The sequence below is a fragment of the Leucopleurus acutus genome, assembly GCF_964270905.1.
Source record: "Leucopleurus acutus genome assembly, chromosome: 9".
In the NCBI taxonomy this organism is placed as follows: domain Eukaryota; kingdom Metazoa; phylum Chordata; class Mammalia; order Artiodactyla; family Delphinidae; genus Leucopleurus; species Leucopleurus acutus.
In genome coordinates, this window is record NC_139144.1 from 103184436 (window position 1) to 103200787 (window position 16352).

General features: G+C 40.7%; 1 protein-coding gene across 1 annotated transcript in view; it reads right to left on the bottom strand.

Moving 5' to 3' along the window:
- The window catches only part of RHEB (Ras homolog, mTORC1 binding), a 47658-nt gene that overhangs the window by 3387 nt on the left and 27919 nt on the right, over positions 1-16352 (bottom strand). Inside the window, exons 3-7 of the mRNA XM_082845979.1 lie at positions 11145-11212; positions 4525-4607; positions 3808-3864; positions 3648-3695; positions 2807-2888 (exon numbers count right to left, since the gene is read on the bottom strand). Coding sequence (XP_082702105.1) covers positions 2807-2888; positions 3648-3695; positions 3808-3864; positions 4525-4607; positions 11145-11212 — 338 coding nt within the window. The remainder of the gene's footprint in view (positions 1-2806; positions 2889-3647; positions 3696-3807; positions 3865-4524; positions 4608-11144; positions 11213-16352) is intronic.

Below are 16352 nucleotides of genomic sequence, written 5' to 3' on the forward strand. Positions count from 1 at the left end.
CCTGCATCCTCCGACCAAAAAGTAGTTTAATAACATACCCTAAGCATACCATTATAGGTCACTCTCAAAAGATAAATTAACCTGAGGCAACACGCCTTACTAAGCAATCCCTCTTAATTACATTCGAGGTAGGGTCCATAAGGTGTCTACACCTTTGAGGATGCTGGAAGGAATAACAAAGCAACGGCCAGAAACGCACAGAACAGTAACACAATGCACAGGGGCTACGTGAACCTACATGAATAGTGAGACTGGTGATGATGGCTACATAATTATAAAGTCAAACAGAATAATTGTTTTAGGACCCTCAGATTTTCACCAAAGAGAAACACAACGGAGCGAAGTTAGCAAAAGCAGAACCAAAGATAGCTTAGGGCCATTCAACGTCACTCCTCCACGTCAAAAAAAATTTCAAATTGAGATAGTTGTCACATAGCATGTATTAGTTCTAGGTGTACAACATAATGACGATGTATGCATATACTGTGAAATGATCACCACGATAAGGCTGGTCACACATAGTTACAAACTTTTCTTTCTTATGATGAGAACTTTTAAGATCTACTCTTAGCGGTTTTCAAGCACACAATATTGTTAACCATAGTCGCCATGCTATACATCACATCCTCAGGACTTCTTTATTATGTAACTGGAAGTTTGTACCTTCTGACCACCTTCCAATTTTTCTTATGCAAATTTTTAAGCATACAGAAAAATGGGGACAATTGTATAATAAGCACTGAGCCCTGCTATCTGAGTTCAACAAATGCTAACATCTTTGCCATATCTGCTTGCTCTCCTTCTGTCCATCCCCCGCATCTATCCCATCTGAAACTAAGCTGCAGACATTATGAAACTTGGCCCCTACATACTATGGTTTGCATTTTCCAAGAATAAGGATATTCTCTTTATAATCCCAACACCATCATTACACCTAAGACAATTAACACCATTTCCCTAATATATCTAAAACGTAATCAAATCTCCCCAATTGACCCAAAATGTCTTTTACACGAGGGATTTAGAACCAGATTCCATTTAAGGTTCACACACAGACTTTTTAATACAGAACGGTCTCTCTCTCTCCCTCAGGAACACTCTAATCTCTATTACACTTTGGTTATGCCCTCTCTTCCCATCCATCAGAAAAGCATGGTGGAGAGGAGAGAGGACTAAATTTGGGTTAAATTTAAAATTTAGTCCAAGTCCTTATACCATATGAAATATAGACCTTAGAAAAGTTATTTACCTCTCTGGATCTTAAAACGCCTCACTTCTAAAATGAGACAGTTCAACTGGATGATCTTAAGGACAGATCAGACACCCAATAAATGTCTGATTTAATTCAATTAAGCAGTACAGGTATCTCTTACTATCTCAGCTCTTCTTATCTGAATTCTCACTCTCTGCACTAAATGGATGCAGATAAATCTCTTGCTCTCTGGAACTCGGGAATCAATTGTACAGATTTAACTTCCCTCACCTGCGGACACAGGGACAAACAGATTTGCCTATCAAGGGATACCTGGGTTGACCGAGCACCTAGTAGATATAAAACCACTGTGCCTGACATTATGGAGAAAATGAAGGCCAGTGATACGGCCTTGAATCTCAGAATGAATTAAAGGGGATAAGACAGAAGAAGCTACTATTAATTTTAGCTGGACGTATCATGCAGGGGTCCAGGAGAAAGTGGAATTTAAGTAGAACCCTGAGGACTGGGGGCTTAGTGGCGAAAGGTGGCGGAGCTGGGGAGGAACAGCTGACTGTCCTCAACCACATCAAGCCACCCACCCTCACTGAACTACAGTTTCCTCACAGAAATGAAAGCCAATTAATCTTATTGGAAGATCAAACAAGAGCACATGTTGAAAATACTTTAAGTATGTAGTTAATTAGAGAAAGGATATTTCAAGTCAGAGAAGAATGAGAGTAAAGGGGAGGCATCTGGAAGTACCCCTTGTATTTAATTAAGTGGGAGGAATTTGGTGCGACTGAAAAGTACAGGGATACAGTGAAAGAAGGAACCGGAAAAGTTCGAATCACACCCTGCACTCAACATCATGCTTAGGGCCTTGGGGTTTGCTCTACAGATGATGGGCAACCCACTGGCAGTGTTAGTTGAGGGTGACATCATCTGATTTGTAGCTTCAGAAGGTGAATGGCAGCAAACAGGAATACACTGGTGAGAACTCATGGAAGCAGGAGACAAGCTTGGACGTTCTTGGTCTAAATTAATGCCACGGAGGAAAAGGGAAAAGGAGATACGGGAAGCCTTCTGAAATAGAAGTGACATCCTTCCTCGGATATGCCTTTTAAAGGAACATCTGCAGGGCTGAAATTGGGAAAAATGCTTGTAAAATGGTTCTTAACAGTTTCTGTGTTAAAACAACACATGCATCTAACTCAGTTCCACCCAACAGAAAAAGGGGGGAGGTAAGGGTACAAAATTATTGCCAAAGTGATGTGAGATCATTCTTGTTTCTTTTCTATGCCTGGATTTATTTCTGTACCAGTCTTTCATATGAAACAAAAATAAGACTATATGTTCTCAAAGGAAGTATTGCCTTTACTATTAATTTCTATTTATCCTACAAATATTCTAGGTCCCATTTTAAGTAGAATACTGACTGAATTAAAACATCAATAGTATCGTCCTAAAGCAACCCAAAGATGGGTATTAGAAATGGTGGAAGGATGAAGACTGAACAGGAGTGATGAAGATGGTGGTGAGATGCTGACTGAGAGGAACATACGCCCATGAATGATGGGATGCAGGGCAAAATGAAGTTTAAAAAACACGTACCTGATTTTCTTTAGCAGAAGATTCCAAAAAAGCTGCGTTCCAAGATTCTGCTAACGCTTTCCCTTCTTCGTAACTGATCACCCTAATGGAAAAAGAAAATTCTAATTAAAGTACTTTGCTCTTTATTATACAAAACATCTATAATTGATTTATGAGACAGGCTCCACTTTCATCAGTTTTTTTCCTTATGAAGCAGAAGCATGCTCAGCTCAACATTCTCATCCAGTACGTAATGCAGAGAAGCATTTCCGTTACCCGAGCTGGGGAACAGAGCAGACATTGCCTTATGGGGTGGCTACCCCTGCTCCAGAAAGTTCTTACAGTTCGGAAAACAGGACGCCAACACTCCAGCATCTGCAACAATTGATTATTTTGAAGCGAGCTTGGCTATAAGCACCCAAAGATGGTGCAATCCTGAAAGGGCCCTCCGTGCAGTCCTGCAGGCGTTAATTCAGCCAGTGAGCCTCTTCCTCTAGGTGTCAGGCTCCTCCCCTGTTCACTGTTCTAATCCTAATCCCGGTACTCAAAAAACTATTTGTTGAATAAATGACTGCTACCATTGTCTTTTTAGAGTCTGCTTTATGCAAAACCGTAAAAGAATCTAAAGATAATTTTCTACAGTGTTTGCGCTTTTTAAGAGGAAACATTTTCCAAGACAGGTTGAGATTTTTACTGCAGTTTTGCTTCTGTGATGCACAGTCACTACCACATTTCTGAACACAGAAACACAGACATGCTACAGCTAAAAATATTCTTGCTATAAGAATAATTAAAAATGAAACTTCAGTGACTAAATCGTCTTAGACTTGACTTTATAAATCAGTATTTAGAAGCTACATACCTTTCCATATGTAGGTCTTTCTTATTCCCAACCAACATAATAGGTATCCTATTAATACAAGGGGAAAAAAAGCCAAAGTACCCTAGTCAGTGCCCGATTTGATTGTTCAGAAGATACTATTATGAGTATCTAACAAAAGAGATAAACTATTACTACTTACTGTACTTTCCCCACCATATCCAACAGTTTGCCATGGATAACTTTGATCACTTCAAAGCTATAAAACAAAAAGCATAAAATCAGACATCCATTTTAGTGGTGATGTTTTAAAACGTTTGTTATGTAATATTTATAGTGGGAAAAATGGAAAATGTCATAGACTCACCATTTTAATATAAAGTAAACCGAACACAAGGAATTCCTTTATTTTTTCCTACCACTTTTTCACATGTGCGTGTATTCAACACTCAGCAGCCCTTACTGAGAATATTCAAAGTGGAATAGGTGAGATATTTAAATGGGAAAGTCTACAACTGGGCTGATTTAATCTCTGAATAAACATTTGCGGAATGTTGCTTAGCGAGAGGGCCCTAGCAATCAGCCCATGCTCCACACTAATACGGTGAAAACACACAAAAAGTAAATCAATTAATGCATTTCCCATTGCAATCAGCAGAAAAGCTCAGATCATGTTCAGTCACTATCTAGCTAGGCAGCCTGAGGTAAGAAATAACAGAGTTTTTTTACTCCATCAGTGTAAGAGAACACCTAATGGGATAATTTTTTTGCCCTTAACACCCTGTTTGCTCCACAAGACAACCACTAAAAACCATTAAAGTCTAGTTGTTACTACTGCCAATTCCAGCATAATCTCTTAGAAGGATTAATGCCATCTAAGCACAGCAAATAAACTCAAGCAAGCAGAAGTGGGCCTTACCTTTTGATTGATGTAACAGAATACACAAGAATATAACCATTAATATCTATGGAGTATGTCTGAGGAAAGATGGAATATTCATCCTGTGAAAGAAAAAATAATTACATTTGAGTAGCGTAACAAGCAATCTCACATATCACATACATGGTCAAAGAAATCAAAGTGAACAAAAAATGGATTAATCTGTTATTCTAGAGACATAGCCTACACACTCAAGATTTACTTAGGACTGGTTTGGGGGCAATAATATGCTTTAAGCCAATATTGAAAAATGACCCAGGCTATTCTAAGACCTTTTCTTCTCCCTCCCTCCCTCCCTCCCTTTCTCTCTTTCTTTTTGCCATGCAGAATGCAGGATCCTAATTCCCCAACCAGGGATCAAACCCATGTCCCCTGCATTGGGAGCGCAGAGTCCTAACCACTGGACCACCAGGGAAGCCCCTACTCTAAGACTTCTGAGGGACAGCTAACGTCTGCTGCAGTTCCTGGGAGAAGAAGATGGAAGGAATGAAAAGACTGGTTCCGTGACCTTGTATCAAGGGAAAAGCACCACCACCTCTCCTTTATGGGCCTCAAAGTCCAGAGTCTCTTAGGCCTCTCAGTAAATTCACAAGTGCTACTAGTTTATTCCATAAATGTGTATTTTCACCTATTTTCTGCACGTGAGTCACAATGGCCTGAGCCCAGTGTGCCAGTCATTAGTGGGTTGCTACCAGCACTTGAAAAAGAGGAAGAGAGAAGAGAAACAAAACACTAGACTCAGGCAGTATATTCAGACTTGTTAGGATCAGATGAGCTACATACTGAGCAACTTCAGGAATCAGAAAGGTAACACGTTATGAAACGGCCTGTTACTACCAGCTTTACAATGCTTTAAGAAAAACCCTGCTGCTTTAGACACAGAATTATCAAAGACTACAAGAGTGTTTAATGTCAATGCAGCACTCAAGAGTGCCACTGTATGGTACAAACATTTCCTTCTCAGTTGAAATATAATTGTTAATATACCACACATCCCAGGCACTATTATAGAAAAATCACGCAAGCCACCCTTGTATCAAGTAACTGTCTCTGTTAACTCTGCAATTCCATAGCGTGATTATGATGATGACCCTGAGTCACTGCCCTATGTTAAAGTGTCTTAAAAAAAAATAAAGAAAAGTTTTACTATCAACTCTCTGATATTATAGTCATTAATCACAATAGCATTTCAACATCACAGAGCTTACTACATATGCAAAATAAAACCTTCTTTGATTTCATTAATAGTACAACTTTCATTAAGTTGAATTCATTTTAGTGTTGATGTTGAAAAACAAGTTGTTAATGGAATGAGAGATCTTTTGACCCAGATTAAAAACAAAATTTCAAATGATTTTAGTCACCAGCTCAGGTACAGCAGACCCAAAGTACAAATTACCTTTTTCCTGAAGTGAAGATGTGGGAAAAAAGAAAAGGATAATCATATTCAAGAAGTACAGTGTAAAAAATATAAAGTGTAACAGAGGAAAAAGACCCTCAGCTTTAAAGCAACCAAAAAGGACAAAATTCCTAGTAATAAGCCTAAGAAAATAAAAGTATACGATCCATCTGAAGAAAATCTTAAAATACGCCCAAGAGATAAGAGTTAAATCAGCGGAAGAGTGTGCCATGGTCTTCAGCAAGAATATGTAGAATCAGAAGGGTATCCACTAATTAATCCTAAATTAATATACAAATGTAACATAATCCTGATAAAAAGTATACTTCCGGAGAAAGAAGAGCAACTGCAGAGGCAGGTGGGTGGAAACCATAAAGCTACGGTAATTAAAATAGTGCAATACTAGCTCATGAACGGAGCAGACAGGGAAATCTACAAAGACCCAAACAGTCATGGGAAGTAGGTATATGATAATACTGGCATTTCAAACCAGTAAGGATAAAAAGTAACCCTCAACAAAATGTACAGGGAACAAATGCAGAGCCATTTGGGGGGAAATGGCTAAGTTGGATCTCTACCTCAAACCTTAGCAAAAATGTATTCCAGAGGAATAAAAGATCTGAAGATGAAAACTGAAACTAGGTACATAGTGGATGGGAGAATTTTAAAAAACCAGTATTGGTTTAAAAGAGATTAATAAATTCAACCATATGAAAATGAAGACGTTCTTCATGGCTGAAAACCTCCCAAACAAAAAACATAAACAAAAGACGGACTGAAAATAAAACAGAACCCTGCAGCTAATTTTCTTTTTTTAAGGTATATCTATTTATTTTTTTAGCTGTGTCGGGTCTTAGTTGCGGCACATGGGATCTTTCGTCGTGGTGCGCAGGCTTCTCTCTAGTTGTGGCGTGTGGGTTTTCTCTCTCTAATTGTGGTGCACGGGCTCTGTAGTTTGCAGCATGTGGGTTCTCTAGTTGAGGCACGTGGGCTCAGTAGTTGCGGCGTGCAGGCTTAGCTGCCTCGCAGATGTGGGATCTTAGTTCCCCGACCAGGGATTGAACCCACGTCCCCTGCATTGGAAGGTGGATTCTTTACCACTGGAACGTCAGGGAAGTTCCGTAGCTAATTTTCTAGTGCTAATTTTCTTCACACATTAAGTGATCTTTCAACTCAACAAGCAAAGACCATCCTCCCAATAGACAAGGGCGAAGTACATGAATAGACAGGATAATGTGAAGAAAGGAAATATAATACAAATGCCCTCAAACACAGGAAAATATGATCAAATTCCTTCATAAGAAGAAAAACACGACACTGAGATACTATTTTTTCACCCAGCAGATTGGCAAATATCAAAAAATGTGGTAACCCGTCGTGTTGGCGAGGGTGTAGGGAAACAGGCACGCCTATTCACTGCTGCCAAGAATGTGACCCTATGGTCCAGCAATCCCACACCCAGGACATTTTCTTACATACATACCATCCTTCTAAAGTAACACAAGATACTGGCTGTGGCACTGCTGGTGGTGGCATGACTGGAAACAACCTAACTGCTGATCAATAGTTAAATTACGATGTATCCAAACAATGGGACATTATGCAGCCATGGGGGGAAGAAAAGAGCCCGTATACACTGATACGGAATAATTTCCAAGATGGAGATATAGAGACATGCTACTTTTTGTGTAGAAAAGAAAAAAACAGTTTAAAACTATATTTGCACGTTCACGTATAAAACAGCTTGGAAGCATTTACTAGAAACTGATAATGGGTTACTGTTGCGGAGTGAAGCTAAGATAGCTACAGTGGAAAGATTTAATTTTGACTATTTACCTTTTTGTGTTATTTTATTTCTATAACATGTACATGTATTATTATTAGTTTTTAAATGAATTTAAAACTTTTTTTAAAAGGGAGTTTGACATTAAAATTGACTGTCTCTGAGCCACTTGTCACTGAGTTTACTTAAATTAGGTCAAAACAAAATATTTCAAGCAAACTAAAAATAATCCACTCACTCTGTTCATTATCATCCCTAGCTGGGCAATTAAAGCAGCTGTATAAAATAAACTGCTAAATGAACAGTACTTGCTATCATAATCATTTTTCCTTGCTACCAGCAGTCTCAACCCCATGATATGAATCCGATTTAAAAACAGTTCTTAGAGCAGTAAATATAAGTGTTATCTCATCCAATTTCTACAGAACGAGGGCAGGACTGTGGCATAAGGAAATACCACCCCTGTTGCACCATCGTGAATTGTAAATACCAGCATAACCTTTTACGGTCTCCCAACTGTGAATATAGCCTTTTGGAACTATTAGCTGCAATGAGAACAAATTATTCAAAGTAGCTAAATCTGAACATATTTTGTGCAGAAATTCTCTAAATATTCTTAGCCAGCAGTAACAAAGCCCAAAAGAGCAAGACAGCAGAGCCAGGAATTAACCTATGCTCTTCACATACTCCCACTGTACACCCATTCCCTGAGAGCTCTGATCCTTTTGGGGTCGTTCTTTATATTACTCTATCATTAAAACAGTTAAAGGCGTGTGATGTCCAAGTGTATGTACATTTATGCTTTAGAGCAAAACAGAATCTCTGAGGAACACACATTCTATTTTCATAAGGAGAGTCAATATAAAGAATTTTGTCTCCAGAGAAATGTTTTCGAGGACATAGCTCTCCTCCAAGTATAAGAGATTCCTGCACGACTCCCACTCACACTGTGAACCTCAACTGAGTTTCCATACTAGGCCCCCGCTCTAGCCTCAGTGGCATCAAAGAACTACACGTAAGGATCATGTTCTCTTAAAGCTCATAAATCACCTCTAAAACATATAACAATCCTGTGAAGGCAGGCACCACAGTTATCACCATTATACAGATGAAACCTATGAGGCACAGAAAAGTTTGTTACTTTTCTCAAGGTCAATGAGTTAGTAAGAAAACCTAGGATTCAAATCCAGGCAGTGTGACTGCAGAGCCCATGCTCCGAACAACTACGAAATACTGATTCTCCTTCTGGCCTATTATAAAATGAATTGCTATAGTTACGTCACATGAAAGTGATTTATCAATCTGCATCCTTACCCTTACTTTCCACGAGCTTAATGAAAATTCAAAACTAAGATATAAAAGCAAACCGAAATCTTTTTTTTTTTGGCTGCGTTGGGTCTTCATTGCTGCATGCGGGTTTTCTCTAGTTGCGGCGAGTGGGGGCTATTCTTCATTGCAGTGCATGGGCTCTAGGCGCGCGGGCTCAGTAGTTGTGGCACACGGGCTTAGCTGCTCTGCGACATGTGGAATCTTCCTGGACCAGGGATCGAACCCGTGTCCCCTGCATTGGCAGGAGGGTTCTTTTTTTTTAATGGATTTTAAAAAATTGTTATATACATACATACATACATTTATGGCTGTGTTGGGTCTTCGTTACTGCGCGTGGGCTTTCTCTAGTTGCGGCAAGCAGGGCTACTCTTCATTGCGGTGCGCAGGCTTCTCATTGCGGTGGCTTCTCTTTGTTGAGGAGCACGGGCTCTAGGCGTGTGGGTTTCAGTAGTTGCGGCACGCAGGCTCAGTAGTTGTGGCGCACAGGCTCAGTAGTTGTGGCGCACGGGCTTAGTTGCTCTGCGGTGTGTGGGATCTTCCCGGAACAGGGCTCGAACCCGTGTCCCCTGCACTGGCAGGAGGATTCCTAACCGCTGCGCCACCAGGGAAGTCCCAAACCGAAATCTTGATAGTGTCAGACTCCCATATTTCTTCACCCAGGACACTCTCAGCTTATACCTGTTGTCCCAGCCTGTTACCAGTGTTCCCCCTTCACTCTTAGAAGTGTTTTGTTTTAGGTAATAAATTACACAATTGCCTGAACTATTATAAAAAATACCAACACTAAGAATCCAGCACAAGGTCCTACCCCAGACGCTCTTCGTACACTAACTTCTAAGATAAGCTGCGTCCTCTATGTCGTCAGTCGCTAATGGAGACTTCTGTTATTTCCCTTGTTCCAACAGGCTCCCATTCTATCAATAGGCAGGTACCCCGTAGAGTAAAAGCCTAGGATGGCTCTGCTCCAAGAAAACCACCATGAGGTCTGAAGACGAAAGCCCAGCACATCCACTGCGGATGTTGAGTGAATGACTTATGTTACAGCTCTCTGACATACACATTTCTGACTTATTTTATTTGAAGCTTCCAGAATGGAAACTCCAGGGTTCCTCCAGTGCTAAAACGACCCAATACAGCTATTTTCTTGCTTCACTAGGGGGGCTTACACTTTCCTTCTATGTTCACTTCAAAATATAAAGCAGAGGGAGTTCATTCCAAACCTGCAAGACAGGCCACATCTTTCTAGGTCTATGCCAGTTTCCCCAGGTTCCAGAAAAAAGCCTCCATTTAACACGGCAGACCAGTCTACCCTACACTCACCCTCCTGCTAGTCTGATCCTTTGTCGGTTATAAGATGCAAGGGGACATCCCAGCTTCTTTACATGCCCCACCCTCCAGTCAACAGTAATAAATTCAGCCGAACAAAATGGTTTCTAGGAAGAGCAGGACTGGGTGACATGGAAGGGGAAGGTGCACTGTCACAAGGGTTCTCTTGGCTCCCTTCAAGTTCTCTTAATTTCTTTCACCCTTTGCTTCCAGTCGATTCCTCTGGCGATACAGTCGCCACATCACTGCCACATTAACCTGTGCATACCTCTTTTGGGGGTTACTCACCTTTGCCAGTTACTGTCTAGCAAATCAGACCGACATTCTTTAATCTTGTAATCATATAATAGATCCAATACAACCAGCTCATTTCTGCCCTATGCCTTTCCCAGGCCCTTTCCCTAGAAAAGATCAACTTCTCTTCTTAACGTAGGAAGATACATACTACAAAGGGAGGAAAAGGGCTAATGTGATTCTCTGATACAGAATCAACCTTTAGAAAATAGAGAACTACTAACCTTTAATAAAAATAAACCTTCAGAATGTTATGATGAATATATTTAAAACAATTCTACAGTAGAAAAACAAGTTAATTATTTGAAAAACTTCTGTAAGTATCTTAGAAAAGACAAAGTAGACAGCCTGTTAATATCCAAACACACATAAATCACGAGGGGTTTTCTTGGCAGTGTCGTTGTGTTTAAGCATCAGTGGCAGGGCTAGGACTGTCGGGTGCACTATATGGGATTCTGGCACACTTACCTGCCCAGCTGTATCTACAAGTTGAAGATGATATTCTTGTCCATTTACTGTGATCAATTTTGTGAAAGCTACAGTGAAAAAGGAATTAAATATTAGCTAGAAAAACATGAACTTGGGATCACTGAAAGCTCAAACAATGACAACCAATTAAGCAGAGTCCTTAGTAATCTCATAAAAAGATCCCACAAAACAAAAAAGAATATCTGAGTTTATAGACTGTTCCCTACTTCCATTATTTTACTAAGCAACGCTGACTGCCTAAAACCAATGTTGGGTAAACCTTGAACCTTTTCCAAAGAAACAAAGTAGGCAACGCTTCGAATTTGGCCTTCGAATCTTGTAAAAGTGATCTGAATGCTCTAGCTGTGGACAGTCTTTTCCTCTTGTGAAAAAGTGAAATATATTACATAAAGTCTGAGTTCTAGAATGAACCAAAAGCACACAACTTGTCATTAATTTATAGCAAGTCTGGTGCCAGAGTACGAAGAGCTGATACTAACTGAAGTGCTAAGAACTTTCAGTACCTAGAAAATTAGCAATTTTATTGAGAGAGGACAGCAACAGAACATGTTCTGTGTGAAGCCATCATCTCCACTTAGCTGAAAGATGCAAGCAATTTGTCACAACAACCTTTCCCTATCTGGGGGGAAATCAAACTCAAATAACTTGGGGAAAATTCGCAATTCTAAGGAGACAGACTTCAAACAAATGGAGAGGAAAGAACTATTAATAGTAACAGGATATTAAAAAGTAACCATCTGGAACCCTGATAACGAAATGGAACAGATTTCTTCCGTACACCCCGTCCCAGCCATCTTGACTCACAATGAGTCTTCAAATCTCCTGACTGGAGCCGGGCAACAGAATTTATCCCTTGAACAGCTACAGCTGAGAGAGGACCCACTTTTGCCCACTTTGTCCCACAGACAAAAGAGAAAGCAAAAAGAGACAGATGAAAATCAGGAGAGAAAACCGTTAACAAGGAGGAGAGAGCAATCTTATCTGAATGATGAATTCCACTGGGAGAGAAAGGACGGCTGAAAGAGAAGCAATAATCGAAGATACTCATAGTAGCACCATACTTTTCTGATGTGGGCAGGGCTGCTAGAATCAGGGGAGTGAAAATTACAGACCAGACTACTCAAGCCAATTGCCACACTTTATATCATTCTTGTGCCCTTTCTGAAAATTATCACTTTAATGAAATAGTCAAACTAGATGAAAACTGAATCAGAATATAACAAGATAGGGAGTACCCAATATAAACTGTTTTCATCATTTCTAAGAAAAAAATTCTATTGGAATTTGTTTTCCCCCACGTTGTAACCTCTCTGAACTTGGGATGACCAACGGCACCTCAGTCAGGTAAGATCAGAGGTGCGTCTTAGACTCGATGAAAATTCTGTAAGGAACGCTGGTGAGCAACAAACCTGTAGCCTTCAACTAGCACTAAGTAGTTGTGGTTGTGAAGGATAATGGAATTATTGTGAAAGCATTACTGAAACAAAACATTCATTCGTTCAAGAACTATTTTTTGAGTGCCCATGATCACCACCAGCATCGCTCCAGGTGCTCGAGACACTGCAGAGTCTCTGGCCTCGGTGAGCTGACATCCCAGTAAAAGGAGGAGGAAGCAGACAGAGAGGCAAACGAGACACACACAGTCAGGTGTCTTCTCTGTGAGAAGCATCCAGGCAGAGCCTAAACTGCAAGTGAAGAAGTAAGAAAGGCAAGAAAAAGTGAGAAGGCAAAGCAGCTGAGCCTGTGAGAGAACGGCTGGAGACGAGGCAGGAGACGTTATTAGGACATGGTGAGGACCGCAGGTTTTTATTCAGAATGTGACGGGAAAACCAAGGGTTTTGAGCAGGGAGTAACCTGGTCTGATTTATATTTTAGAAAGACCACTCTGGCTATGCTGTGAATAAATGAAACGGACAAAAATGGATACGGAACATCAGCAGGAGCCCACAGTACAGTGGCTACACAGACTATCGTGAGCAAAGGATGACGGTGGCCTGGACTAGAGGGACGGAGACGGAGGTGTGAGAAACGGTGGATTCTGGATGTACTGCACAGGTAGAACCAAAAGGATTTTCTGATTGACTGGAAGTAGGTGTGAGAGAACGGAGATCAGGATGACTCCAAAGTTTTTGGCCTGAGCAAACGCACGATTTACCATCGATCAACAGAGGGAAAGCCTGGAGGTGCAGCACAGGGGGAGGGGAGAGGGAGGGAGCAGGGCCTGGGTTTAGGTAGGTTCAGTTGGAAAGCCCACGAAATACCAGTTCAGGGGAGAGGAGAGGCTGGGGGCCGTGGTGAGCCCAGCAAGTTCTTGGAGAGCGAGGATCACAAGAAAGCAAGTTCAGAGAGAGCCAGAGGGGCACCTGTGATGCCGGGTCAGAAAAACAACGAAAATTCAGCCAAGGAGGCTAGGGGAGTACTGGCTAGTGAGGGAAGAGACATACAAGAAATAAGATATTAATAAACGTTTTAGTATTTCGTTGCCTTTAAAATACTAGGATGTAAATCCTCCTACACACGGCAGTGAAATGAAATTGAAGACCTTCCATCTGCCACAGGAAAACTGCCTCTTCTTGTTACTATAGAAAAAAGCGAAGTGTAATGAGAGGTACGTCTGTCAGTTCCATAAACCAGGAACAGATTCTCCTACGCCCTCCTTGTGTAGAAAGGCAAAGCTGGCTCTCTCCTGGTATCACTTTCCTCTCTCCCTCCCTTTTTCAATCACTGGAGAAATTAATCCAATTTCCAACCTAAAACCCTGAGACTGCCCTAAGCAGACTAATAGCCACTTACTAGTTAAACCTACTAATAAGCAAGGTAATAAGAGATTTCTAAAACTGTATATTCACAAAGTAAGATTTGTATTACTAAAGTGTACTGAGAACTCCTAATTCATATCCTACTGAGAAGTCTACCCACCACGCAATGCTTGATAATGCTGCAAAACTCCTAATGAGAATTCCCCAACTTTCTGAGAGCAGCTCTATTAATTCATCAACAGGGCTACCTTGAGATGGCAGAAACTGTGACCTACTATTTTTTCCTTTAAATTATAAACCATCATTAGTTAAATTTCATCATATCAATTTAGTTTGCATGAGTTGTGAGATTATTACTACAGTATATAAAAAAGCTACATCTGCATAGCAGTATTTGGTCTAGAAATTTCCCCAAACTAGAAAATATTATTATGGTTTCATTGATATTATTCTCCTATACCGCTATGTTAAAAGAAGATGACACAGTCGCAGCATTTTTGCTTTTGCAGTGATACTCCACAGAGACGTGTTACTACTGAACATTTGATAGAAACCACCTGTTCTATATTATAAAGTTAAGTGTAAAAAGAATCCCCAGATTTACAGAGTACTGTGTTTTTTAAAACCATAAAACTACCCATTCATTTATGTTGCTAGCAATGAGTTTATGATAACTATTCCCTTTCTCATTCCTTGTTATCTCTGAACAATGTTTTTCTACTAAATCATGGGGGAAAGGGTGGAGGAAGGATTTCTGCCCTGTGTTAGACGGTCAGAAGCCTGGTAAATGGAATGTGATGTCTGTATATGTCTCATGAACTTTTAAGGGATTCACATACCCTTGACAGTCATTTCTGCTCTTGCCTAAAGATTTAATAAATACTGTTAATTCATTCTTTACTATTTAACAGTAAGTGTTAGACAGGTAAACATTAAAATCATGATTCAAGTTGATGCTTACAGCCTTCAAAGTAGGGTCATATCATTATGTTTTTGAGATACTATCAAGGTAAGAAAGTTGTACTTTCACTGGGCCAATTCCTTACATATAAAGAAAATGCATTTATATTCAACACCATGACTCTCCTTCCAACTCAATTTTAAATAGCACAAAGATACAACAATTGTAAGAACCACTTTTATGGGCAGAGCTTACCACAAAAACTATCTTCTACTGTTCTATGACTAAAATTCCCAAATGAACCTTATCTCTTTAAGGACACAAAATTAAAAATTGCTACATACAGCAAATATTAAGGGCAAGATCACGGCTTTCTTCTGCTCTTATCGCAGTGGCGGACAACCGAACCTGTTCAGGTAGCAGTGAAATGAGTCTGCCCCGCACCCCGGCAGACCACCACGTGCCAGCTAACGAATCAGCACCGCAGGAGGGCAGGACTCCTCCCCCGAGAGCGGCAGGGCTTGCTTCAAACTCTCTTCCCAGAGTTAGCTTAGCAACCAACAGCTTTCCTCCCCTGCCACCAGCACACCAGGACACGAAGGACAGCTGAATATTTTAAGCCAGAAGCTGGCAAACTCTTCCAGAAAAGGGCCAGACAGTAACTATTTTAAGGCTTTGTGGGCCATATGGTCTCTGCGGCAACTACTCAACAGCTCTGCTACGGTAGAGCAAAGACAGCCATAGACAGTATAGTGTAAGGGAACAAGCAGGGCCGTGTTCTGATAAAACTCTAGGGTGCCGAAATCTAAAATTCACTGAACACTCACATGTCACAAACATTATTCCTTTTCAAATATTAAAAATGTAAAAACCATTCTTTGCTCATGGGCTGTACAAAAAGGCAGTGGGGTCTTTGTGACCTGCAGGCCATAGTTTGTCCACCCCCCTGTTGTAAGCTTCTTCTTAAGTCTCTCTCTTGCAAGCTTTGGGCAGGTGAAGTCTGTGAATCTAGCTGTTAAAGTCCATGAACCTGGCTGTTAAGTCGGCTTCACGTCTAACATGCCAATCAGGGTTTGATGAATCCCACGTTTAAATCTATGTGCTCCTGGTGATAAATCCTAGGTAAGTCCTGGTGCCCAGAAACTAAGAAGCCTGGTCCCAGGGCCTACCTAGGGTTCTAAGACGGCACAAAACAAGACCAGCTTCCCTGGATGGAAGTGTTTCAGGTTCTCTTCCATGATCCCTAGAATCAAGACTTGTGTCATAGTCCTAGAATCCTTCAGGAAGATTCTGAAACCATGGACTGAAACTAGACAGGGTAAAGGCTGTGACTGGTTCTCGTCTTGGGTGCTTTCTTCTGCACATGGTCTGAAATGCCAATAGGATTTGGAGCCAACTTCTCAGAAAATGCTGCGAGGGCTCTCTCCAATCCCCGACAGCTCTTTTCTCCACAGCCTCCTCTCAAGTCTTTAGAACTAGAAGGGGTTGGGGGACTAGCACTTCTACAAGAGTAAGGTACAAAGGATC